The sequence below is a fragment of the Elephas maximus genome, chromosome X (assembly GCF_024166365.1).
Source record: "Elephas maximus indicus isolate mEleMax1 chromosome X, mEleMax1 primary haplotype, whole genome shotgun sequence".
In the NCBI taxonomy this organism is placed as follows: Eukaryota; Metazoa; Chordata; class Mammalia; order Proboscidea; family Elephantidae; genus Elephas; species Elephas maximus.
In genome coordinates, this window is record NC_064846.1 from 88,368,988 (window position 1) to 88,394,900 (window position 25,913).

At 38.1% G+C, this 25,913-nt stretch overlaps 1 protein-coding gene across 14 annotated transcripts in view; it reads right to left on the reverse strand.

Moving 5' to 3' along the window:
• Window positions 1–25,913, reverse strand: part of LOC126068915 (putative P2Y purinoceptor 10) — a 233,339-nt gene that overhangs the window by 146,084 nt on the left and 61,342 nt on the right. For 11 of the 14 annotated variants that reach the window (XM_049871642.1, XM_049871649.1, XM_049871637.1 and 8 more), the window contains one exon: window positions 12,652–14,506. The exons of 1 other annotated variant lie outside the window; for it this stretch is intronic. In XM_049871642.1, coding sequence (XP_049727599.1) covers window positions 13,414–14,457 — 1,044 coding nt within the window. In that variant the 5' untranslated portion in view covers window positions 14,458–14,506 and the 3' untranslated portion in view covers window positions 12,652–13,413. Of the gene's footprint in view, window positions 1–12,651; window positions 14,507–18,646; window positions 18,827–25,913 lie in introns of those variants that run through there. 2 more of the 14 variants (XM_049871638.1, XM_049871647.1) reach the window with 1 other exon arrangement.

A 25,913-nucleotide genomic window follows, 5' to 3' on the forward strand; every position in this document is an offset into this window, starting at 1 on the left:
TATTTCTATGTTTTGAGTTTTATTGAGAGTTGCTTTGTGGCCTAAAATGTGGTCTATTCTGGAGAATGTTTCATGTGCATTGGAAAAGAATGTATACTTTGTGCTACTGAGTGGAGTGTTTTATATATATCTATGAGGTCAAGTTAACTGATTTTGTCCTTTAAATCTCCTGTATCTCTGTTGAGTTTCTTTCTAGATGTTCTGTCCATTACTGAGAGTGGTATGTAGAAGTCTCCTACTATTGTTGTGGAACTATTTCCCTTTTCATTGCTATCAGAGTTTGTTTTATGTATTTTTGGAGCCCTTCCATTGTGTGCATAGATATTTATTCAGGTTATATCTTCTTGATGGATTGTCCCTTTAATCATTATATAATGCCTTTCCTTGTCTTTTATGGTGGATTTTGCCTTAAAGTCTATTTTATATATTAGTACTGCCACTCCTGCCCTTTTTTGGTTACTGTTTGCTCGATATATTTTTTCCATCCTTTGATTTTTAATATTTTTATTTCTTTGTTTCTAAGGTGTGTCTCTTGTAGACAGCATATTGATGGGTTACATTTTTCTTATCCATTCTGCCACTCTTTGTCTCTTTACAGAAACATTTAACCATTTACTTTCAGTGTGATTGTAGCTAGGTATGAGGTTTATTGTTGTACTTTTGTGTGTGTGTGGTGCTGACGTTTTCTTTGTTCCTTACTCTCCTGTGCTGAGTTCCCTTTGTTTTTTGATTTTCTGTTCTTTTCTTTCGTTTGTATAGATTTTGTGTTTACTGAGATGTTAGGGTTTTCTTCTTTTTTATTCTGATGAGTAGGTTTGTTAGCTTTCTTTGTGTTTATCTTGAAATTTACCATTATATTCCTAAGATTTAACCAGTCTTCTTTTACTTGATATCACCCTGACTTCCCCTCCTTTTGAAGCTTCTATACCTACATTGTTTATTCCCCCTTTTGCTGTTTTGACATTGTCATCATTTACAGATTGACACCTCTGTTTCCCTGTTTTAAGTCTTTTAGTTCTGTTTTATTATAGTGAGTTCTTTACCTAGGTTGGTATCTGGTTGATGCTTTTCTGTGTCCTAGACTCCAGTTGCTGTCTGATGTTGGTTCTCTAACCAAATGACTCCCTTTAACATTTCTTGTAAGTCTGGCTTGGTATTTATGAATTCCCTTTATTTATGTTTACCTGGAATTGTTCTAATTTCACCATGATATTTGAAAGAGAGTTTGCATGATATATTATTCTTGGTTGGCAGTTTTATTCTTTCAAGGTTATATATATATGTATATCATCCCATTGCTTTCTTGCCTGCATAGTTTCTGTTGAGTAATCATAGCTTAGTCTTATTGTTCCCCTTTATAATTAGCTTTTCATTTTCCTCGAGCTGCTCCCAGGATTCTTTGTCTTTGGTTTTGGCAAGTGTGATTATGGTGTGTCTTGGTGACTTTCTTTTGGGGTCTATCCTGTATGGGGTTTGCTGAGCTTCTTGGATGTTCAGTTTTTCTTCTTTCCTGATACTTGGAAAGTTTTCTGCCAGCAAATCTTCTACAATCTTCTCTGTGTTTTACATTTTCTCCCCTGGTTTTGGAACGCCAATCACTTGCACATTTTTCCTGTTTATTGTGTCTCACGTAATTCTTAAGTTTTCTTCACTCATTTCTCTGATTCTTCCTCAAATAAAGCGGTGTTCATGGATTTGTCTTCAATTTCACTGATTCTGCCTTCCACCATTTCAAATTTTCTCCTAAAACCTTTTACTGAGTTTCCCAGTCCTCAAATTTTATTTTCTATCTTTTGGATTTCTAGTTTCTGTTTGTGCATGATTTCTAATTGTTGATTTATTTTGATTTTTTTTTCTTGCATTGTTTTCCTGAATTCTTCTATTGCTTTGTTTGCATTTTCCTTGATTCTGGCTTTGTTCTTGTTGGTATTGTCTGTGTTTTCCATGATTTTGTCTAGTTTTTCCTTGGTTTTGCCGGTTTTCCTTGATCTCTTTCCTAATCTCTCTTTTTGGTTTGCAGCCAAATGCTTAACCACTGTGCCACCAGGGCCCCCTAATCTCTTGGAGACCCCTAAATACTAGTCTCTTGAATTCTATATCAGGTATTTCCACTGCCTTTTTTTCTGCCAGAGGTCATCTGTTTCTTTATTTTGGTCACTTGCTGCAGCCATCTTGTCCTGCTTTTTTACATGTTTTGACGTTGTCTGCTGTCTCTAAGATATTAAGGCACTATTTTCTTTATTTGTACACTGTATGTTTGTTTGTTTTGTCCTGCTTCTTTGTCTTGTTTTGATATGTCAGGGGCTGCAGGCTGTTCATGCTTTGCTGCTTGAATGTCTGCAGGCAAAGTAGGCCTCACCACCTTGTCCAGTTGGACAGGGCAGCAGCAGGCAGGGTGAGTTCACTTGGTGGTATACTGATTTGGTGAGGTGGCTGAGGGTGGATTGAACTGGTGCTGTCTGTCTCCTGGTGTTGGCCCAGCAATGTAGGAGCATACACAGCCCCTCACCAGAGAGAATATGGGCTGGCAGCAGACCAGTATCTCTCTACCTGCAGTGGTGAATTGTGGCCTGCCGGGAAGGAGTAGATGTTCCATATGGGTCTAGGTAAGAGGGAGAAAGAAAAGGAAGTAAGACAAAAGAAAAAATGGCATGGTAGGAGCTGATGGGGGGGGCAATCCAGGGTGGTTGTGGGGTGGTTGCTGTCTAGCTAAGTGGTGCAGCTGGTCCATTGGGAAGGGGTGAGGGTGGCAAATGGGACTAGGTAGAAGGGTGAAAGAAAAGGAAGAGAGGGAAAAAAAGTGAAAAAAATGGTGTGGGAAGAGCTGGTGGTTAGGGGAGTTATGAACCCTGGGTGATGGCAGGCCAGTAGCTCTCTAGCCAAGTGCACAGCACAGCCCACCAGGAAGGACTGGGGTTGGCACACAGGGCAGAAGGGTGAGGGTTGGGAAAGCATGTCTCTTTGGTTACCGGCTGCTCTGTCTCCAGATGCGAGCTCCATGGAGTTGCCTTCCCATATTCCCTGTCTGTGGTCATTTCTGGCTATGCTCCAAGATGGTGCACCTGTGCTGTTAGTTGGCAGGTGATCCCTACTGCGTATCTCTCCTCGTTCTCTGTTTTGATTCAGTTTCTTCTTCCATTCAGTATTCGATCTAGTTCTTTATCCCTTCATTTGAGGCTTAGGATTCCAGGATTGACATTTGTATCTGTTTTACTTAGTGTTTTGGGTCTGTGCTGCAGAGGGACAACATGATGTGTCTGTCTAGGGTAGGGTGCCATGTTGGCTCCACCTCTCCTTGTGACCTTTATTAATCTCTAATTTTACAAGAACTAGCCTTTTGACTATTTAGCTGATTATTATACATTTTCTTTTAAATCAATCAACAGGCATTTATTGACTAGCTATTATTTACATGATACTGAGAGAGCTAGATTAATTATGTGTCATCTTATATCAATAAAATCTCTAGTTTATAACCCAGGTTACAGTCTCCCATACAGAAAGAAATACGTGGCCCTTAGTTAATCTAGCAACAGAAATTAACTACCAAAATCTTAATATCCCTATAAGAAATTAGGTTCAAAGTCAATATGTTGTAAAGTACAAAAAACAGTGGGTATCCTCAAGCACTTAACTGTCTAGGGGAGAAGTTGTGGTTTCACAGTAAAATAGAATTTAAGCTAAATCTAAAGATCTCTTTAAGACTGGATAGACAGGAGGTGTAAAGACATGCATTGCAGGCAAACAGTGTGAGCAAAGTCAGAAGTGTATATGTTCAATGTTTTTTCAGGAGACTTAGTTTTTGCATATTTCATATTAATGCAGATTTGATTATCAAATATATTTACCCAGACCAATGATTATAGAAACTGTACTGAATGAAGAACTTTGAACCTTTAAAGGCACCTCAGAAAATCCATCCATGAGCAGTATTGCTAGGTAAGATATGCCTGCCCTCAGCCCTTCCCTCTACAGCTATAGATTTGTTTCAAATCCTTTCCTTCCCTTTGTTCTGGAGACCTTGCCTCGCATCCAGAAAATTTACCCCCAGGGAACACTGATTGGTTCACTTTGGGATCTTCATCATTTAACAAGGCTATGGCCAATCTCTGATATTTGATATCTTCTGAGATCTCTAGCCTTAACCTTAGGCAGCTAGGTGGTGCAAATAGTTAAGTGCTCAACTATTAGCCAAGAGGTTGGCACTTCAAATCCACCCAGTGGCTCTGAAGGGAGTCCTGGTGATCTGCTTTTGAAAAGCTACAGCCTGGAAAACCCTATGGAGCAATTCTACTCTGCCTACATGGGGTCATCATGAGATGAAATTGAGACTGCAACTTAACAATAACAACTCTAATCTTAATTTTCTTCTCTGAAAAACTGTATCCAAATACTTTGTGGTGAGGCTAAGTTAAATGGCTTCTCCTCTTACTCTCAGGGGGCCTCAGTCAGTGCTATCTTGACCCTGGGCACTGCTTTAAACCCTCATATTTTCTATGGTGCTGATAAGGTTTTATAAAATCTTTAATGGCATCTTCTGTGCTGTTATGAGTTGAGGGGGGCACTTCTCCCCTCGGTGGTTCTATTCCTAATACTACTGCTCACTGTGTCCTTATGTTTAAATAACTGTTACTGTTTACAAATAATTCTCACCTACATTTCTTATTACATCCTTGCAACGGTGATGCAGAAGGGGCAGAGATTACTATAACTATCTTACAAATGAGGAATCAGCTTCACAGTGGAAAAGTGTCTTCCTCAAAATCACAATGTTAGGAAGGGTCAGAACTGAGACTAGAGCCCAACTCTATCTAATTATTATCACTCAGTTACAATTGCAAACCCAGGCTTGCCATTTCTGGAACTCCTGCACTCCAGAGTTTTAAGAAATAGGGATGAGGTTTGTTACTTGTTAGGCCCCAGAAATACTGGATCAAGGTTACTGCATATAGCTCCTCCTCTAGAAGTATGAAGGAACTCTGGTGGTGCAATGGTTAAGCACTCAGCTACTTACTGAAAGGTTGACAGTTCAAATCCACCAGGGGCTCTACAGGAGAAAAGACCTGGTGATCTGCTCCCATAAACATTTCAGCCTAGGAAACTCTATGGGACAGTTCTGCTCTGCTCTATAGGTTCAGAATTGACTCCATGGCACAAAACAACAACAACTAAAAGTAGGGTTAAATTGGTGCTTTTGGAGAATTCTGATAATTTCAAGAGTTAGTGAGCCAGTCTGATTCCTTTGCTTCTCCAAATCCAAGGGATAAAGTTTGTTATTCATGATAACAATACACCAGTTAAAAAAAAGATTAATGTTGTCTCAAATATGACTTCAAATACATAAGGTAATTTCTGCAAAAAAAAAAATCTTTGCCCTTGAATAGATTTCAAATCATAGTGACACTATAACAACAACAAAAAAAAAAAAAAAAAACATTTCCATTGAGTCAATTCTGACTTATAGCAACCCTACAGGACAGAGTAGAACTGCCCCATAGGTTTCCACGGAGCACCTGGTAGATTCAAACTGCCAATCTTTTGGTTAGCAGCCATAGCTCTTAACTACTATGCCACCAGGGTTTCTAGTGGCTCTATCAGACAGAATAAAACTGCCCTTATAGGGTTTCTAAGGAGTCGCTGGCGGATTTGAACTGCAGACCTTTTGGTTAACAGCCGAGCTCTTAACCACTGCACCACCAGGGCTGAAGTGCACCTAAATAGGAAGAGAGCAAAGGCCAGAGTGAGCAAATGTTTTCTTAAGAACATTATGTTCAAATGGAAAATAACCTCCCTAAGAGCCATAAAACAGTTCTGAATACACTTTTTCTTGATTAAACAAGTAATGTCTTCGGAAATTTAATTTTAAATAGCATATATAACTAAATATAATCAGCAGTTTTTGTTGAAAACAAGATAGATATAGATAGAAATAGAGGTAGATAGACATAGTAAGCTGGAAATATTTATATTTCAAGAACTTCTGGGTGTCAAAAACATCTACTCACACCTCATTCATCCAGAGCTCAAATATCTGGCAACCTCACCTATCCAAACACAGCTGACAGAGCCAGGAAGGAAGCAAAATAGCCCTGAATAGCCAAAATAGATGTCACAAAGTCCATAAACTAAAACCCATACAGTTAGTTCCATACAAGATTTTCCTTTTTTCACACAACTCCTCTCCAAATAAAATAAAACAGCAGGCTTTTGCTCGTTTTAGTTAAGTTTAAATTCTGTCCTAACTAGCTTGATTAATGTGCTTTCAAAGCCAAAAAGATTAGAGTAACTAATTAAAAACATGGAGACTGCTTTAGACAGTGGCAAAATGTGAGAGCAAATTGCTCAAAAAGGTATAGACCAAGAGCACTGTAAAAACAATACAAAAAAAAAAATCCATGAGCCTTTTTGTATGTAGGGACAAACACTCGTAAAGATTTCAATACCCTTAGAGAAGCAAAATATACTGTACCACAACTGATATTTGTAATGACTCTCAGTCATCCTGAAATTGTTACACTAAATGTTAAACTTGAAAAAAACTTGAAGCTCTCCTTAAATAATGATAATAGTAATAATAATAAAATAAATAACAACAATAATCGTTTGTAAAGTGACTTAGTGTTTAGAAAACACTTTAAAAAAAATACAGCTCATATAGATATCCAGTCTAACCCTTTAAAAAAATAATAAAATAATAGCACTGAAATCTAAAAAGAAGTGACTTGTCCAAGATCACATAACTTTTCAGTGGCAGGTCTAAAACTAGGACCGTGGCCCTCTGAATCTGGATTAGTGCTTCTTTCATACACCATGTCTCCTTGTTTAACACAAACGGCTAGGGTAAGAAGGAAATATTTGCACCTAAAATGGTTTTTAAAAAGTTCAGGTGCTTAGAATGCTACCTAATCATTTCTACGGGAAACAACTGTCTGAAACACAGATTCCCAGAAGATTTCGGAGAATCTTGGTTTTGCCCTGTGTTTTTTTTTTTAACCCCTGTGCTAAATTATATATATTATCTTTTGTTACTGATAGAAAATTACTATTTCAAAAAAAATCACACAAGGAAAATATTTTGTAAATTTTCAGTCTTATAAAGACAAGGAGTCTGTATAATTTTATAAAACTAACCACTGCTTTTAAAAATGTTACTTTTTTGTCATTGTAAGTATATCTATCACACATATTTTCCCAATTCAACTTTTTACAGGTTTACAACTTGTTGTTCTTGTTAGGTGTCATCGAGTTGGTTCAGACTCATAGCAACTGTGTGTACCACAGAAAGAAACACTGCCTGATCCTGCACCATGCTCACAATCGTTGTTATGATTGAGCCCATTTGTGCAGCCACTGCGTCAATCCATCTCGTTGATGGCTTTGCTCTTTTCTGCTGACCCTGTACTTTACCAAGCATGATGTCCTTCTCAAGGGACAGATGCCTCCTAACAACATGTCCAAAGTGTGTAAGACGCAGTCTTGCCATCCTTGCTTCTAAGGAGCATTCTGGGTATACTTCTTCTAAGATAGATTAATTCATACTTTTGGCAGTCCATGGTATATTCAGTATTCTTCAGCAATGCCACAATTCGAAGGCATCAATTCTTTGGTCTTCCGCATGCATATGATGTGATTGAAAATACCATGACTCGGGTCAGGCATACCTTATTCTTCAGGGTGACATCTTTGCTTTTTAACACTTTAAAGAGGTCTTTTGCAGCCAGTTTGCCCAATGCAACGCGTCTTTTGATTTCTTGACTGCTGCTTCCATGGCTGTTGATTGTGGATCCAAGTAAAATGAAATCCTTGGCAACTTCAATCTTTTCTCCATTTATCATGATGTTGCTCATTGGTCCAGTTGTGAGGATTTTTGTTTTCTTTATGTTGAAAAAAATTTTTTTTTTTTATGTTGAGGTGCAATCCATACTGAAGGCTGTGGTCTTTGATCTTCATTGATAAGTGCTTCAAGTCCTCTTCACTTTCAGCAAGCAAGGTTGTGTCATCTGCATAACGCAGGTTGTTGATGAGTCTTCCTCCAATCCTGATGCCCCATTCTCCTTCACATACTCCAGACTCTTGGATTATTTGCTCAGCATACAGATTGAATAGGTATGGTGAAAGGATACAACCCTGACGCACCACTTTCCTGACTTTAAACCACACAAATCCCCTTGTTCTGTCCAAACGACTACCTCTTAATCTATGTACAGGTTCCTCATAAGCACAATTAATTCCTATTTTTTCAATATTATCCATAATTTGTTATGATCCCCACAGTCGAATGCCTTTGCATAGTCAATAAAACACAGGTAAACATCTTTCTGCTTTCAGCCAGGCTCCATCTGACATCAGCAATGATATCCCCTAGTTCCATGCCCTCTTCTGAATCCAACCTGAATTTCTGGCAGTTTCCTGTCGATATACTACTACAGCCACTTTTGAATAATGTTCAGCAAAATTTTGCTTGAGTGTGATATTAATGATATTGTTTGATAATTTCTGCATTCCTTTGGATCACCTTTCTTGGGAATAGGCATAAATATGGATCTCTTCTAGCTGTCTTCCAAATTTCTTGGCATAGACAAGTAAGCACTTCCAGCGCTCCATCCATTTGTTGTAACATCTCCATTGATATTCTGTCAGTTCCTGGAACCTTGTTTTTCTCCAATGCTTTCAGTGCAGCTTGAATTTCTTCCTTCAGTACCATGGGTTCCTGAGCATATTCTACCTCTTGAAATGGTTGAAAGTCGACCAATTCTTTTTGGTATAATGACTACATATTCCTTCCATCTTTTGATGCTTCCTGAGTCTTTTAATGTTTGCCCCATAGAATCCTTCACTACTGCAACTTGAGGCTCAAGTTTTTTCTTCAGTTCTTTTAGCTGGAAAGTTGCCGAGCATGTTCTTCCCTTTTGGTCCTCTATCTCCAGCTCTTTGCACATGTCATTACAATACTTTGTCTTCTGGAGTTGCCCTTTGAAATCTTCTGTTCAATTCTTTTACTTCATCATTTCTTCCTTTTGCTTTAGCTGCTCGACATTCAAGAGCAAGTTTCAGAGTCTCCTCTGACATCCATTTTGGTCTTTTCTTTCATTCCTGTCTTTTTAGTAACCTCTTGCTTTCTTCACGTATTATGTCCTTAATGTCATTCCACAACTCCTCTAGTCTTCGGTCATTAGCGTTCAACACGTCAAATCTATTCTTGAGATGATCTCTAAATTCAGGTGGGATATACTCAAGGTTGTACTTTGGCTCTTGTGGACTTGTTCTAATTTCCTTCAGTTTCAACTTGAATTTGCATATGAGCAACTGATGGTCTCTTCCACAGTTGGCCTCTGGCCTTGTTCTGACAGGTGATGTTGAGCTTTTCCATCAACTCTTTCCACAGATGTAGTCAACTTGATTCCTGTGTATTCTATCTGGTGACGTCCATGTGTATAGGCTCTGTGTATGTTGGTAAAAAAAGGTATTTGCAGTGAAGAATTCGTTGGTCTTGAATAATTCTATCATGGCATCTCTGGCATCATTTCTACCACCTAGGCCATATTTTCCAACTGCCATTCTTCTTTGTTCCCAACTTTTGCATTTCAATCACTAGTAATTATCAACACAGCCTGATTGCATATTCAATCAATTTCAGACTGCAGAAGCTGGTAAAGATCTTCAATTCATCTTTGGCCCTAGTGATTGGTGCACAAATTTGAATAATTGTCGTATTAACTGGTCTTCCTTGTAGGCATATGGATATTATCCTATCACTGACAGTGTTGTACTTCAGGATAGATCTTTAAATGTTCTTTTTGACAATGAATGCAAGGCCATTCCTCTTCAAGTTGTCATTCTAGGCTTAGTAGACCATATGTTTGTCTGATTCAAAATGGCCTGTACCAGTCCTTTTCAGCTTACTAATGCCTAGGATATTGATCTTTATGCATTCCATTTCATTTTTGATGATTTCCAATTTTCCTAGATTCATACATCATACATTCCAGGTTCTGATTACTAATGCAGCTGTTTCTTCTCATTTTGACTCACGCCACATCAGCAAATGAATGCCCAGAAGCTTGACTCTATCCACATCATTAAGGTTGACTCTACTTTAAGGAGGCAGCCCTCCACAGTCGTTTTTTGAGTGTCTTCCAACCTGGGGAGGCTCATCTTTCTGCACCACATCAGACAATGTTCCACTGCTATTCATAAGGTTTTCACTGGCTATTTCTTTTCAGAAGTAGACTGTTGGGTCCTTCTTCCTCCCAGACCCAGTGTCGTCGAGGCAATTCCGACTCATCCTTCTTCCTAGTCTGTTTTAATCTGGAAGCTCAGCTGAAACCTGTCTGCTATGGGTGACCCTTCTGGTTGCTGAATACTGATGGCGTAGCTTCCAGCATCACAGCAACAAGGAAGCCCCCACAGTATGACTAACTGGCAGCAATTACAGTAATCGGCTGTGCAACCCTACCCTTAATCAACATGATTATTCCATCACCATTAAGTTCCCTTTCCCCCTTCTCTCCTGCCCCAGGTAACCACTAATAAACTTTGGTCTATAGACATTTGACTTTTCTTGCCTTTTAATGTAAGTGAGGTCGTACAATATTTGTCCTTTTGTGATTGGCTTATTTCACTCAGCATAATGTCTTCAAGCTCCTTCCAAATTGTAGCAAGTATCAAGACTTCATTTCTCCTACTGACTGAGTAGTATTCCACTGTACGTACCATATTTTGTTTATTCATCTGTTTATGGGCATGTAGGTTGCTTTCACCTTTGGCTATTGTGAATAGTGATACAATGCACACAGGTGTACATGATGGTTAAGGTTGTGTGTCAACTTGGCTGGGCCATAATTCCCAGAGGCTTGACAGTTCTGATGTAGTTTGGTAATTATGCAATAATGTAATCACCTCTATGATGAAATCTGATATAATGGAATCTCCTCCATGATGATATCTGCTATGAGCAGCCAATCAGTTGAAAGGCAGTTTCCTTGCGGGTATGGCTGGTATCCAATATATATATAGACTTTCTGGCAAAGGCCACTGGCTTTTGCTCTGCTCTGGATCCTGTACTCAGCTCATCATCATCTGAAATCCAGTTCTTGGAACTGGAGCCGGCAGTCTGCCATCTTACCTGCTGATCTTGGGTTTGTCAGCCCCTGCAGCTACGTGAGTCAGGAGAAGCCTCCAATCTGATACCGGACTCACAGACTTGGGACTTCCCAGCCTCTAAAACTGCATAAGCTGTTTCCTTGAGATATATATATATACACACACACTTCACTGCTTATGTTTCTCTAGAGAACCCAGCCTAAGACAGTGTACAAGTCTCTTTTTGAGTCTCTGCTTTCAAAAGTGTTGGGTATATACCTAGGAGTGGAACTGCTGAATCATATCGTAGTTCTATTTTTAGTTTTTTGAGGAACTACCACAATGTTTTCTACAACAGCTGTACCAGTTTGCATTCCCACTAGCAATGGGTAAGGGTTCCACTTTCTCCCAAATCCTCGCCAACATTTGTTATTTTCTGGCTTTTTTTTTTTTTCAATCTTAGCCATCCTAGTGGGAGTGAAATTGCATTTCATTGTGGTTTGATTTGCATCTCAGAGAAGCTGCTCAGGCTGCTTATGAACAACTGAAAACCTCATGGGATATGGTTCCTTGGCTTGGAGATTTAGGGTCATGGTTTCTTGGTATACCCCCGTTAATTGGCCTAATAACATTTTTAGTGCTTTTGTTTTAACATAGTGCCTAGGATCTTAAAAGCTTGAGGGCGGTTATCCAAGGCACAACAACTGGTTTCTATTCACCTGGAGAACAGAGAAAAAAGGAGAGTCAGAAATAGGAGGATATGAAATGGGTGGCTAATTGTCTCCATGAACAACTGCCTCCTTTGCCATGAGACCAGAACTGGATAATGCCCAGCTACCATTACTGAACATTCTGGTCAAAGACTTTATAGAAGGGTCCTGATTCAAAAGGGGAAAATAGAGAACATAATTGCAAATTCTCATGGACTCTAGACTTTCTGGGGCCATGACAGGTGGATGAACCCCTGAAACTATCACTCTGAGATTATTTTTAAACCTTCAACCAAAAATATGCCCTGAAGTCTTCTTAAAACCAAATAATAGTTTAGATTAACTAGTAAAAAATGTCTGCCTTGAGCATTATGGTCTTTTAAGAGCTATCTACATGGCATCAAATTGACAACAACTCGAAAGATTAGGGGCAGTGAGTTTATGTTAATGAGGGAGGAACAACTCAGAAGAGGAGGGTGAGAATTGGTGCACAACTCAAAGAATGTAATTAATGTTACTAAATTGTACATGTAGAAACTTGAATTGCTGTATGTTTTGCTGTGTATATTCTCAACGACAATAACTAAATAAAATTTTGGAGAAAATGTTATGTATTACAAAAGGATTTAACCAAAAGGATTTTTTAAAATAGCAATATTCCATTCTGCATTTATAATAGGATTCAGTTCACCAGTGTTCTCTGTATATATGACTTTACTTGTATTAAATGAGGTCCATAAAGAGTTTGGCTACTGAAAAACTACATGCATGTATGTGATTCTTTATTAATTCATTAACCTAAATGTATCAAGTGAAATTGTGACTCAAATTGTATAAAAAACAATCAAACCAGGGAGAACATGGCATAGTTGATTTTAATAAACAAATATAACAGAATATTTTCTGAATTAGTACCAATATATGAAAGCAGATATCACATCACATGCACTCAGAGAGATCCAAGCAAAGAATCTTCACTGCAAACCCTGAAATTCTCAAGGTTGTGAAATGTTTTAGAACATAACATTTTGTCTTTAAGGCGCATGTGTAGGTGTGTTATGTGAACCTCATGATACTTTTGAGATATTTTGGATTAATGTGAATTGTCTGTATCCCCAAGGATGGAAAGAGAAAGTGTCATAGGTATTCCAAATTATAATAATTCCCATAATTCATATTAACAACAATAGGCAGCTACTCTTTAATCTACTTTGTTCAATTAGTGTATATTTTCTAGATTAAACCAGAATCATATTTTTACCTGTACAATTTCAAATGTTTTGACAATACACTAAGTCCTTCTGTTATCAAATTACATTTTGTTGCTCTCAGGAGAAGGTGAAAAGATTAGATTAATTGCTGAAAAACTGGTGTACAATTCATTCTATTGCCGATCACCTTCTGTAAAGAAAGATATTTGTTCACATACTCCATAGAGCAATATGTTTCCTTTTGGGGAGAAAATAGAGGCATGAATATTTCTTTCATAAGAATCATTCTGAGGGTGAAAGGAGGGGGCATGTGTTTCTCTAAGGCTCTCGTCAGCCTCATTTTTTAAAAAATCTTTAATATGTATAGCTGGACAGATAGATTATATGGATTGTTCTAGCTAATTATTTGATTAAATTGTCTTGGAATCATCCAAAAATTCAAGAGAGATAGTTTGAAGATCCTCCTTCCTCTGATGAATTTCCAAATTACTGTCCTTACACCTCACACATGACTGAAGAACCAAGCTGCCATGTTCTGAAAATTGATCACAAAATTCTGAAGTCATGAAATAATACACAACTGGATCAAGACAACAATTCAGATTTGCAAGACACAGGAAGATGATGTGCAAATATAGAGTGCTCTTAATAAATGAGCAGTTGGAAAAGACATGTTGCTTCACCATCATAAAGAAGGGGAAATTGAGATGGTAAGGAGTGAAACACACAATGAACACCACTGCACACATCAGGACCATTCGCCAAGCCTTTTTTCTCTCTTCGGTATTCTGTGAGGGAACTTGGAATTCCTTCAAGGATTTTCTCGTTTTCCATGTGCAACAGGTGATAATTACAACAGGTAACACAAACCCTCCAATTTCAGCTACAGTTACCATGCCAATGGAGGAAGCCATGCTAATGTGTTGAAGCCCTAAATCAGCAAAGCAGGACTCAGTGTTGTTGGCTAAGTCTGCGTTTCTCAGGATGGGAAGTGGCAAACAGGCAGTCCCCACAACGACCCAGATGGCAGCACTGATGCCCACGTCGTACCTACGTTTCCAGTCTCTGGCCTTGAATGGCTTGAGGAGAAAGAAACACCTCTGAAGGCTGATGCAGGTCAGGAAGCAAATGCTGGCATACATGTTAAGATACTTCAGGTAGAAGCACAGCAGGCAAAGGGCTCTCTGGAAAGGCCAGTGATGGTTGATGTAATAGTAAATCCGGAGGGGTAAGGACAGCACATGAGCAAGGTCAGCCACAGAGAGATTGATCATGAAAATGATGGCTTTATTTTTCTTGCTGATGAAGCGGCATAAAACCCACAAGGCCACACTGTTGGCCAGAAGACCAGGGATGAATATGAGGGCATAGGTAGTTGCATAGAGCGAGTACTGAAATGGCATTTGAAGATCCGTGCACTTTGCTCTTGTACTGTTGTTGCTGTTACTTCCCATTCTGAGGATTTATGTTCCTTCTTTAAGGAAAGCATTAGAGTGATGATTTCTGCAGAAAATTGAGTAAAAATAGAGTCAAGGCCATGTCAGTCTTATGTTTGATTACACAAATATATTTGTTTCCCATCAAAGAAGTATTCAAATAAAAAAAAATTTTTTTTTTTTGTAAAGCATAAATTAAAAGGGTCTTTTGTAAGTAAACCGAAATATCAAAGGAAAGATATTTTCAGGAATCAAAAAGATCACTATTTTGGGAATAACCTTTCAGGTTTTTCCCTTATTAGTAAGAGAGAGTAATCAAACTTGCAGAGCTAGCCCACAAGGCAAGACCTCACTGCAAAATAGCCCCAAGACATACATTCCAGCACTCCTATTGGGTTCCATCTTTCAGTTTTACAGTTTTCCTCATCTGGATTTTCAGATTTTGAGATCTAGCTGAGTCCCCTAACATCAACCCTACGACAGCAAAAATTTAACTCATCTTCAACTGCATCCTTCTCAGAGATTAGGTGATTGCTGAGGTGAGCTTGTGTTCTTTTTGGAGTGAGACATGTGATAGGGACCTGGGTAAGAGTTGGCAGATCACCAGGCCTTGGACTGATAGGGACTAGGAAAAGGGAATGCAACTCAAATAACCTTTGCCTCTTTCAGAATTAGTCCTGCTAATACGTCATAGAACAAATCCTGGTGGCACAACAGTTAAGTGCTCAGTGGCTAAATGAAAGTTCTGAGGTTTGAACCCATCAGTGGCTCCCCAGGAGAAAAGACCTGGTAATCTGCTTCCATAAAGATTACAGCCAAGAAAATCCTATGAGGTAATTCTACTCTGTCACATGGAGTCGCTCTGAGTCGAAATGGATTCAATAGTACCTAACAACAACAGTAACATGTGTCGTGGCACTTTCCAGAGCTCCTGTAACTTTAAAGTTCAGACATTATGGTCACTTCAGCTTTCAACAAAAGGAGCTATATCTTTCCTTCTAGCTTTCAGTGCAAGTCCAAAGAAAAGTTGTTAATGTGGTTGGTTACATTTTTACCAACCCAAATTGTTAGAAAATTCTTCCTTCAGTGAGCCAAAATTTGTTTCCCTGTCATTTCAACCTAATTCTGTCTGCCAAAGCCAAATAAAATAAGTCTATGCCCTGTTATACTTGAAAGCTCATCTGAAGACAGCAATCCTGTTCTTTCTCAAATCTTCCCTTATCCAGATTAAATATTCATCCATAATATGACATGGTCCTGTTCTGGGTTTTCTTTCTTTTGGTTTAAATCCGTACTGTTTTTTGCCAAAAGCCACTAGAAAACAATTTATTTTACCCTTGAATGTGACAGTTTAACAACTTAAATGTTTGATATTTTTAGAAAATATGACTTATGTATCTGATTTTAGAAAAAAAAGGATAAATGGGATTTTAACACTCCTTTGTGCTTTTTATTGCTTGCAAAAGCTGAAGTTTGCTTCACATTTTGTGGAATTAAAAGGAAAATAAGACAGCCTTAACGTTGATTACCTTGTACTCACATGCAAAAGTAAATGCACATTTTTGCAACAACTTTTGAAATATGATTTGGGAAAGCAATATAGGGTAAAACACAACCAATTAAAAAGTGTAAAAATGTAGTCAATCCACACACAGCTCATACAGTGCCAAACAACCTATTTGAGCTGACTACATGAGGCTTTCAGAAAGATTATATTTACTGACTGACAGTCAAACAGCTCATTCACATAAACATCTATTTTGATTTTTTTTTTCCACTAAGGTGACAATTTTGCTGAATCGCTTAGTATAGCAAACTGTAAATGGAGCCAAACTATCTTTTTTTGGTTTATCTGTTTGTTTATTCAATGAACTAACTAAAGGAATTGATCAGATGTTGTTTATACTCAGTCAAAATAAAAAGCTGTATAAATTTGAAACAGAACTATTCATGAAATAAAATTAAGGGAACAGCTAATACAAATGAAGACTTATCTGATCATCTTTGGATTTGTTATAATAATAACTAATATTTATTGAATACCCACTTTGAGCCAGGTGCTATGTTAAGTGCTTTACATATATTCTTTCAATTAATTCCTAACAAGAACACCATGTGGCAAATATATTATTATTGCTATTTTACAGATGAGGGACCTGAGGTCCAAAGAAAGGCAAAGCTCACTTCCTCTAGGAGCCCTTCCCAAACCTCCTCGAACTACAGGTCACTCCTCTGGCCTCAGAGTACCCATAGTTCTGATACTTTTCTTTATTGAAAGTGCACTAAACACACCCAGCATGCAGTAGTTATTTGCCTTTCCATGTGGGTGTATTTTATTCTTCTAAATAAATAGCAATCTCCTACAGATCAAAGACTCAGTGTCTTACTTCTGTCTATAAAAGTGTCTTGAGCATATTAGTGGTCAACTATTGAGTGCATGATGGAATGAACGATGAATGGATAAAAAAAAGAGAGGAAGAGAATGAGTTCATATCTGGGGGATTAAAATTTAGCTGTGATGTTTGACTTGACCACCAGGTGTCATAAATATACCAACGTTCTTTTGACATTGGACTAGTTGCCACGGTGTAGACTCCAACTCATGGTGACTCCAAGTGTATCAGAGCAGAAGTGTACTCCACAGGGTTTTCAATGGCTGATTTTCATAAGTAGATTACTAGGTTTTTTTTTTTTTCTGAGATGCCTGTAGATGAACTCAAACCTCTAACCTTTTGATTAGCAGCCAAGTAAGTTAATCACTTGTACTACCCAGGGATTCCTTTTGACATTTAACGCATAATTTGTTTAAAAACCCCATTAAGGGAGAAGTCATATTAAAAGAGAGAAGTACCAAAAACACCCTCTGTAATTTCAGAAGCAGAATCCTTTAAAGGGCTTTTAGGGAGTTTGGTTTATTTTATTTTATTTTTTCAGCCTTTATATGTCCTCTTATAGTTCTCTGCAAACACTTAGTTTGGTTTTTATATGCATTATACATCACTAAAATATTAGGGCTGTTAAAAGCCATCAATATCTTCTTATCCTGTCATTTTTTATACATGAGGAAACTTAGTCCAAAAAATGAGATTAAATTTTCCAAATTCACACAGAAAGTTAACGGCAAAGGCTGAACCAGGATCTCTTGCCTCCCATTAGAGAGCAATTTCTATTTCTCCGGGAATTTCTACAATGCAGATTGCATTTCTGTAATTATCTACTAATAATACAAACTTTCAGAATGAACCAATGCCAGACTTTAGACAACTAACCTTGACAGTGAGGTGTTACAGTAAGTGATTAGTTCCTTCCAAATATTTTGAGGCAAATACAGTATTTTTTAAAGTAAATGGATATTTCCAGTCCCTGATCATATGATTGCATAAAAAATCCAGTTAAACATCTTAGATTTGGTTGTTTTTAAACTTTCATGCTTTCTTCATCATACAAGGAAGAATTTCACATAAGAAAACAGAGGTAAGCAAAAACAAATCAAAACTATCGGAGGGACAGTTGTGCTTTAATGGTAGAATTATCACCTTCCCTGCTGGAGACACTGGTTCAATTCCTGGCCAATGCACTTCATGCATGGCCACCACCTGTCTGTCAGTGGATGCTTGCATGTTGCTGTGATGCTGAACAGATTTCATTGAAGCTTCCAGATTAAGACAGGCTAGGAAGAAAGGCCTGGTGATCTACTTCCAAAAATCTGCCAATGAAAACCGTATGGATCACAGCAGTCTGACCAGCAATGGATCATGAGGATGGTACAGGACCAGGCATTGTTTTGTTCCATGGTGTATGAGATTGCCATGAGTTGAAAGCCTACTCAACAGCAGCTAACAGCAACTATAACAGCAACATCTATCTATCCGTCTATCTACCTACAGCAGTATTTCCACTGTTAACATTTTGATGTAAAGTCTTCAAGACCTTTTCTTTCTATGCACATAGATCTATATACGAATACATATATAGATGCATCAACCAAATTTGACTTATATACACACGCTCTTTTATAATAGATTTTGTTCCTTTAACCAAAATCATGACTATCCTTCCATGCCAATAAATACATATCTGAATAATCATTTTAATGGATACTTAGCATTTCATCAAAAGTATGTACCATAATTTAACTAGTGGACATTTAGGTAGATTCCCATTTTTTCACTGTTAGAAACAATGATAAACATTTTTGTGCACTCACCTTTGTACTCTTGACCAACTATTTCCTTTGGATAAATTCTTAAAAGTGGAATTTCTAGGGTTTCGATGCATAATACCAAATTATCCTGCAGGAAGTCATCTTATAATAAAATTCCAAAGCTCATGCTCTTTCCCATAACATAAATCTATTGGTTTTCCAAATACATCATATTCTGTTTAACTGGAAGAAATATGGTATAGAGAACTCTGAGTCATTCTTTAAGGCCCTGTTGAAAGTACCTTCCTCCATTCTTCTACCTCTTCACTAATCAACCTGGACAGAATTTATTATCCCCACCTTAACACAATGATTCTCAAAGTTGAGCATGCATCACAGACATCTGGAGGGCTTGTCCCACCCACAAAGTTTCAGATTCAGTAGGTTTGGGGTGAGACCCAATGATTTGCACTTGAAAAAGATCCCCATGTGATCCAGGGGCCACACTGAAAACCACTGCCCTAAAACACTGTTTATACCAGCAAGGGTTGTGTTTTACCTGATAAACCAGTATATTATCTCCTCACGAATATTGTTAATCATTTAAGTAATTATATTTTCCTTTTCACAGAGGAGTTTGTATCCTAACTTTCTAACTGTACAGTATAATCTGGCCTATTTATCTATATTCTATTATTTCTCCTGGTCAGGACCAGGCAGAAGAAAAGTAACAGTAAAACAAAAACAATGACAAAAATCCCACATTGTGTTAAGATTTTTAGGAAACAGTCATGATTCTATTTTTTTTTAATATCTTAAATATCTTCTGCAATCAGAAGTATACGATAGCTCTTTTAATGCCATAAAAAATTAAGCTTTTAACTGTTTTATCACAATGCATTGTTGAGAAAAGCATATAAGCTTACAACAATTGAGAAAAATATAAGTTTATTCCTAAAGCATTAAAATCCAACTGATTCAATTTTAAAATAATTATTTTCTTCTTTGGTATCAGGAACTTGAAAACAGTAAGTTCAGTCAAAGCAAAAATGCATTTGTCTCAAGACTTTTTATTAGATTTTACAAATCTAGATGATAAATACTAAATTAGACTGATTTTCAACTTTTAAAGGGAAATATATTTCTGATTTTACTTTTCCCTCAGAAGCTGAAGAGACTTTTTTATGGATTGAATTACCAAAAAACAAACCCAGTGCTGTCGAGTCGATTCTGACTCATAGCGACCCTATAGGACAGAGTAGAATTGCCGCATAGAGTTTCCAAGGAGCGCCTGGCAGATTCAAACTGCCAACCCTTTGGTTAGCAGCTGTAACACTTAACCACTATGCCACCAGAGTTTCCATGGATTGAACTAAATCCCCCCAAAGCATGTGTTGTAAATCCTAACTTCTGCCTGTGGTTATAATTCCATTTGAGAAAGGGTTGCGTTTGTTATGTTAATGAGGCAGGATTAGTGTAGGTATGTCTTGAGTGAATCTCTTTTGAGATAAAAAATAAATTAAACAAGCAAGCAATCAAGCAGAGATGGGGGAAGAGAGGTGCCAAGCCACAAAAAGATCAGCCAGGAGCAGAAGCTCAAAAGAGACAAGGAATTCCTCCAGAGCCAGTAGAGAGAGAAAGCCTTTCCCTAGAGCCTGCACCCTGAATTTGGACTTCCAGCCTCCTAAACTGTAAGAAAATAAATTTCTGTTTGTTAAAGCCACCCATTGGTGGTTTTTCTGTTATAGTAACACTAGATAAGTAAGACAGACTTACAAACTTTCACCCACAACCACTTATTCTTAATTATTTTTCACCAGAACCCAACTTGTTTTTAACTTACAGTTTTCTGGATCTCTCTCTCTCTGTTTGAGAATCAGTACAGTGTTCAAAGCATTGGCTTTGGGGTCAGAGAGACCTGAGTTTGAATCCCAGTTCCTCCACTGTCCACTGATGGGTTGTGTTTCCTAATTTATCTGAGCCACAGTTTCCCCCACTATACAATGTATGGTATTGCTTTATATATTCAATGAGGTGAGCTAATATATGCAATGCATGTATCTGACACATAGTAACATTTCAACAAGTATTATTATAATTTGTTTTGTGTATTTTTATGCATATGGAAGAAGGTAAAATATTAATAAATTTCAAAGCCCAGCTCAAGTTCCCCATGTACCCCAGAAAGCTACCACTGACTTCTCTAGTCCTTATTGACCTCATCTTTCTTGGTATTTCTGAAGTATCTACCAACTTATGCCACATAGCATCAGTATTTAATAATAATTATATTTACTGAGCATTTGCTATGTGCCAGACACTTTTGTTATTGTTAGGTGCTGTCCAGTCAGTTTCAAATCACAGCAACCTTATGTACAAGAAATTGAAACACTACCCGATCCTGCACCATCCTCACAACCTTTGCTATGTTTGAGCCCACTGTTGCAGCCACTGTGTCAATCCATCTAATTGAAGGTCTTCCTCTTTTTGCTGGCCTTCTAGTTTAGCAAGCATGATGTCCTTCTCCAGGGACTGGTAACATGCCCAAAGTACATGAGATGAAGTCTCATCATCCTGGCTTCCAAGGAGCATTCTGGCTGTACTTCTCCCAAGACAGGTTTCTCTGTTGTTGTGGCCAACCAAAACCCACTGCCGTCGAGTTGATTCCGACTCATAGCAACCCTATAGGACAGAGTAGAACTGGCCCATGGAGTTTCCAAGGAGCGCCTGGCAGATTTGAATTGCTGGCCTCTTGGTTAGCAGCCATAGCACTTAACCACTATGCCACCAGGGTTTCCATTGTTCTGGAAGTCCATGGTATATTCAATATTCTTAATCAACACCCTAATTTAAAGGTCAATTCTTCTTCAGTCTTCCTAATTCATTGTCCAGCTTTCACATGCATATGAGGCAATTAAAATATTATGCCTTGGGTCAGGCCTTAGTCCTCAAAGTGATGTCTTGCTTTTTAAGACTTTAAAGAGGTCTTTTGCAATTTGCCCAATGCATCATTTGATTTCTGGACTGCTTCTTCCACAGGGATTGATTGTGGATCCAAGCAAAATTAAATCCTTGACAATTTCAATATTTTCTGTGTTTATCCAGTTGTAAGGATTTTTGTTTCTTTATATTGAAGTGTAATCCATACTGAAAGCTGTAGTCTTTGATCTTCATCAGTAAGTGATTCAAATCTTCTTCACTTTCAGCAAGCAAAGTTGTGCCACCTGCATATTGCAGGTTGTTAATGAGTCTTCCATCAATTCTAATGCTATATTCTTCTTCCAGTCCAGATTCTCTGATTGTTTGCTCAGCATACAGATTGAATCAGTATGGTGAAAGGATGCAAACCTGAGAACACCTTTCCTTATTTAAGCCACTCAGTATCCCTTTGTTCCGTTCAAATGACTGCCTCTTGGTGTATGTACATGTTCCAAATGAGCACAGTGAAGTGTTCTGGAATTCCCTTTATTCCCAACGTTATGCGTACTTTGTTATGATCCACAGTTAAATGCCTTTTCATAGTCAATAAAACACAGGTAAACATCTTCCTGGTATTCTCTGCTTTCAACAAAGATCCTTCTAACATTAGCAATAATATTTCTCATTCCATGCCCTCTTTTGAATTCAGTTTGAATTTCTGGCAGATCTCTGTTGATGTACTGCTGTATTTGTTTTTGAATTATTTTGAGAAAAAGTTTATTTGCCTGTGATATTAATGATATTGTTCACTACTGTCTGCTTTGTGTTGGATCACCTTTCTTTGGAATGGGCACAAATATCAATCTCTTCCAGTCAGGTGCCCAGGTAGCTGTCTTCCAAATTTCTAAGCATAGATTAATGAGCACCTGTAGTGCTGCATCTATTTGTTGAAACATCTCAGTTGGTATTCTGTCAATTCTTGGAGCCTTGTTTTTGCCAATGCCTTCAGTACAGCTTGGACTTCTTTCAGTACCATCAGTTCTTGATCATATGCTACCTCCTGAAATGGTTGAACATTGACCAAATCTTGTTGGTATGGTGAATCTGTGTATTCCTCCTTTTTTTTTTTTGATGCTTGCTGCATCATCATTCAATATTTCGTTATTAAAAAAAAAAAAAGCAAAAACAAACCTGTTGCTGTTGAGCCAAATCTGATTCATAGGGACTGTATAGAACAGAGTAGAACTGCTCCATAGGATTTCCAAGGAGTGGCTGGTAGATTCAAACTGCCAACTTTTTGTTTAGCAGCTGAATTCTTAACTACTGCAGCACCAGGGCTCCATTTTGCCCACAGAATCCTTCAAAATTGCAACTCAAGGCTTGACTGTTCTCTTCAGTTCTTAACCTTGAGAAATGCCAAACATGTTATTCCTTTTGGTTTTCTAGCTCCAGGTCTTTGCACATTTCATTACAATACTTTACTACATCTTTTAGAGCTGCCCTCTGAAATCTTCTGTTCAGCTCTTTAACTTCATGATTTCTTCTGTTCGCTTTAACTACTCTAAGTTCAAGAGCAAATTTCAGAGTTTCTTCTGTCATCTATTTTGATATTTTCATTCTTTCCTTTTAATGACCTTTTGCTTTTCTCATGTATGCTGTCCTTGATGTCATCCCACAACTCCTCTGGTCTTTGGTCATTGGTGTTTAACATGTCAAATCTATTCTTGAGAGGGTCTTCAAATTCAGGTAGGATGTACTCAAAGTCGTATTTTGGTTCTCATGGATTTGTTTTAATTTTCTTCAGCTGCAACTTAAACTTGCATATGAGCAATTGATGGTCTGTTCTGATTCGCCCCTTGGTCTTGTTCTGACTGATGATATTGAGGTTTTCCATCTTCTCTTTCCACAGACGTAGTTGATTTGATTCTTGTATTTTCCATCCTGTGAAGTCCACGTGTACAGTCGTTGTTTACGTTGCTTAAAAAAAAAAAAAAGACATTTACAATGAATAATTCTTTGGTCTTCCAAAATTCTATCATGGGGTTTCCAGGGTTGTTTCTATCACCAAGGCCATATTTTCCAACCACATATGTTTCTTCTTTGTTTCCAAATTTGCATTCCAATTACCAGTAATTATCAGTGCATCTTGATTGCGTATTTGATCAATTTCAGACTGCAGAAGTTGGTGAAAATCTTCACTTTACTCATTTTTGGCATTAGTGACTGATGCATAAATTTGAATAGTCCTATTAACTGGTCTTCCTTGTTGTTGTTCTTAGGTGCTGTCGAGTCGGTTCCGACTCATACCGACCCTATAAACTACAGAACGAAACACTGCCCAGTCCTGCGCCATCCTTACAATTGTTGCTATGTTTGAGCTCATTGTTGCAGCCAATGTGTCAATCCACCTCGTTGACGATCTTCCTCTTTTCCGCTGACCCTGTACTCTGCCAAGCATGATGTCCTTCTCCAGGAACTGATCCCTCCTGACAACATGTCCAAAGTATATAAGACACAGCCTCGCCATCCTTGCCTCTGAGGAGCATTCTAGCCGCACTTGTTCCAAGACAGATTTGTTCGTTCTTTTGGCAGTCCATGGTATAGTCAATATTCTTCGCCAACACCACAATTGAAAGGCATCAACTCTGCTTCGGTCTTCCTTATTCATTGTCCAGCTTTCACATGCATATGATGCGATTGAAAATACCATGGCTTGGGTCAGGCGCACCTTAGTCTTCAAGGTAACATCTTTGCTCTTCAACACTTTAAAGAGGTCCTTCGCAGCAGATTTACCCAATGCAATGCGTCTTTTGATTTCTCGACTGCTGCTTCCATGGCTGTTGATTGTCAATCCAAGTAAAGTGAAATCCTTGACAACCTCAATCTTTTCTCCATTTATCATGATATTGTTTATTGGTCCAGTTGTGAGAATTTTATTTTCTTTATTTTGAGGTGCAATCCATACTGAAGGCTGTGGTCTTTGATCTTCATTAGTAAATGTTTCAAATCCTCTTCACTTTCAGCAAGCAAGATTGTGTCATCTGCATAACACAGGTTGTTAATGAGCCTTCCTCCAATCCTGATCCCCCATTCTTCTTCATGTAGTCCAGCTTCTCGTATTATTTGCTCAGCATACAGATTGAATAGGTATGGTGAAAGAATACAACCCTGACGCACACCTTTCCTGACATTAAACCAATCAGTATCCCCTTGTTCTGTCCAAACAACTTCCTCTTGATCTATGTAAAGGTTCCTTGTGAGCACAATTAAGTGTTCCGGAATTCCCATTCTTCGCAATGTTATCCATAGTTTGTTATGATCCACACAGTCGAATACCTTTGTGTAGTCAATGAAACACAGGTAAACATCCTTCTGGTATTCTCTGCTTTCAGCCAGGATCCATTTGACATCAGCAATGATATCCCCTAGTTCCACGTCCTCTTCTGAAACCAGCCTGAATTTCTGGCAGTTCCCTGTCAATATACTGCTGCAGCCGTTTTTGAATGATCTTCAGCAAAATTTTGCTTGCATGAGATATTAATGATATTGTTCTATAATTTCCACATTCGGTTGGATCACCTTTCTTGGGAATAGGTATAAATATGGATCTTTTCCAGTCAGTTGGCCAGGAAGCTGTCTTTCATATTTCTTGGCATAGACAAGTGAGCACCTCCAGCGCTGCATCTGTTTGTTGAAACATCTCAATTGATATTCCATCAATTCCTGGAGTCTTGTTTTTCGCCAATGCCTTCAGAGCAGCTTGGATTTCTTCCTTCAGTACCATCGGTTCCTGATCATATGCTGCCTCTTGAAATGGTTGAACATTGCCTAATTCTTTTTGGTATAATGACTCTGTGTATCCTTTCCTTCTTCCTTTGATGTTTCCTGCATCGTTTAATATTTTCCCCATAGAATCCTTCACTATTGCAACTTGAGGCTTGGATTTTTTCTTCAGTTCTTTCAGCTTGAGAAACACTGAGCGTGTTCTTCTTCCCTTTTGGTTTTCCATCTCCAGGTCTTTGCACATGTCATTATAATACTTTACTTTGTCTTCTCGAGAGGCCCTTTGAAATCTTCTGTTCAGTTCTTTTACTTCATCAATTCTTGGTTTTGCTTTAGCTGCTCGACATTTCAGAGCAAGTTTCAGAGTCTCCTCTGAGATCTATCTTGGTCTTTTCTTTCTTTCCTGTCTTTTCAATATCCTCTTGCTTTCTTCATGGATGATGTCCTTGATGTCATTCCACAACTCATCTGGTCTTTGGTCACTAGTGTTCGATGAGTCAAATCTATTCTTCAGATGGGCTCTAAATTCAGGTGGGATGTACTCAGGTTCATATGTTGGCTCTCATGGACTTGCTCTGATTTTTTCAGTTTCAGCTTGAACTTGCATGGGGCAATTGATGGTCTGTTC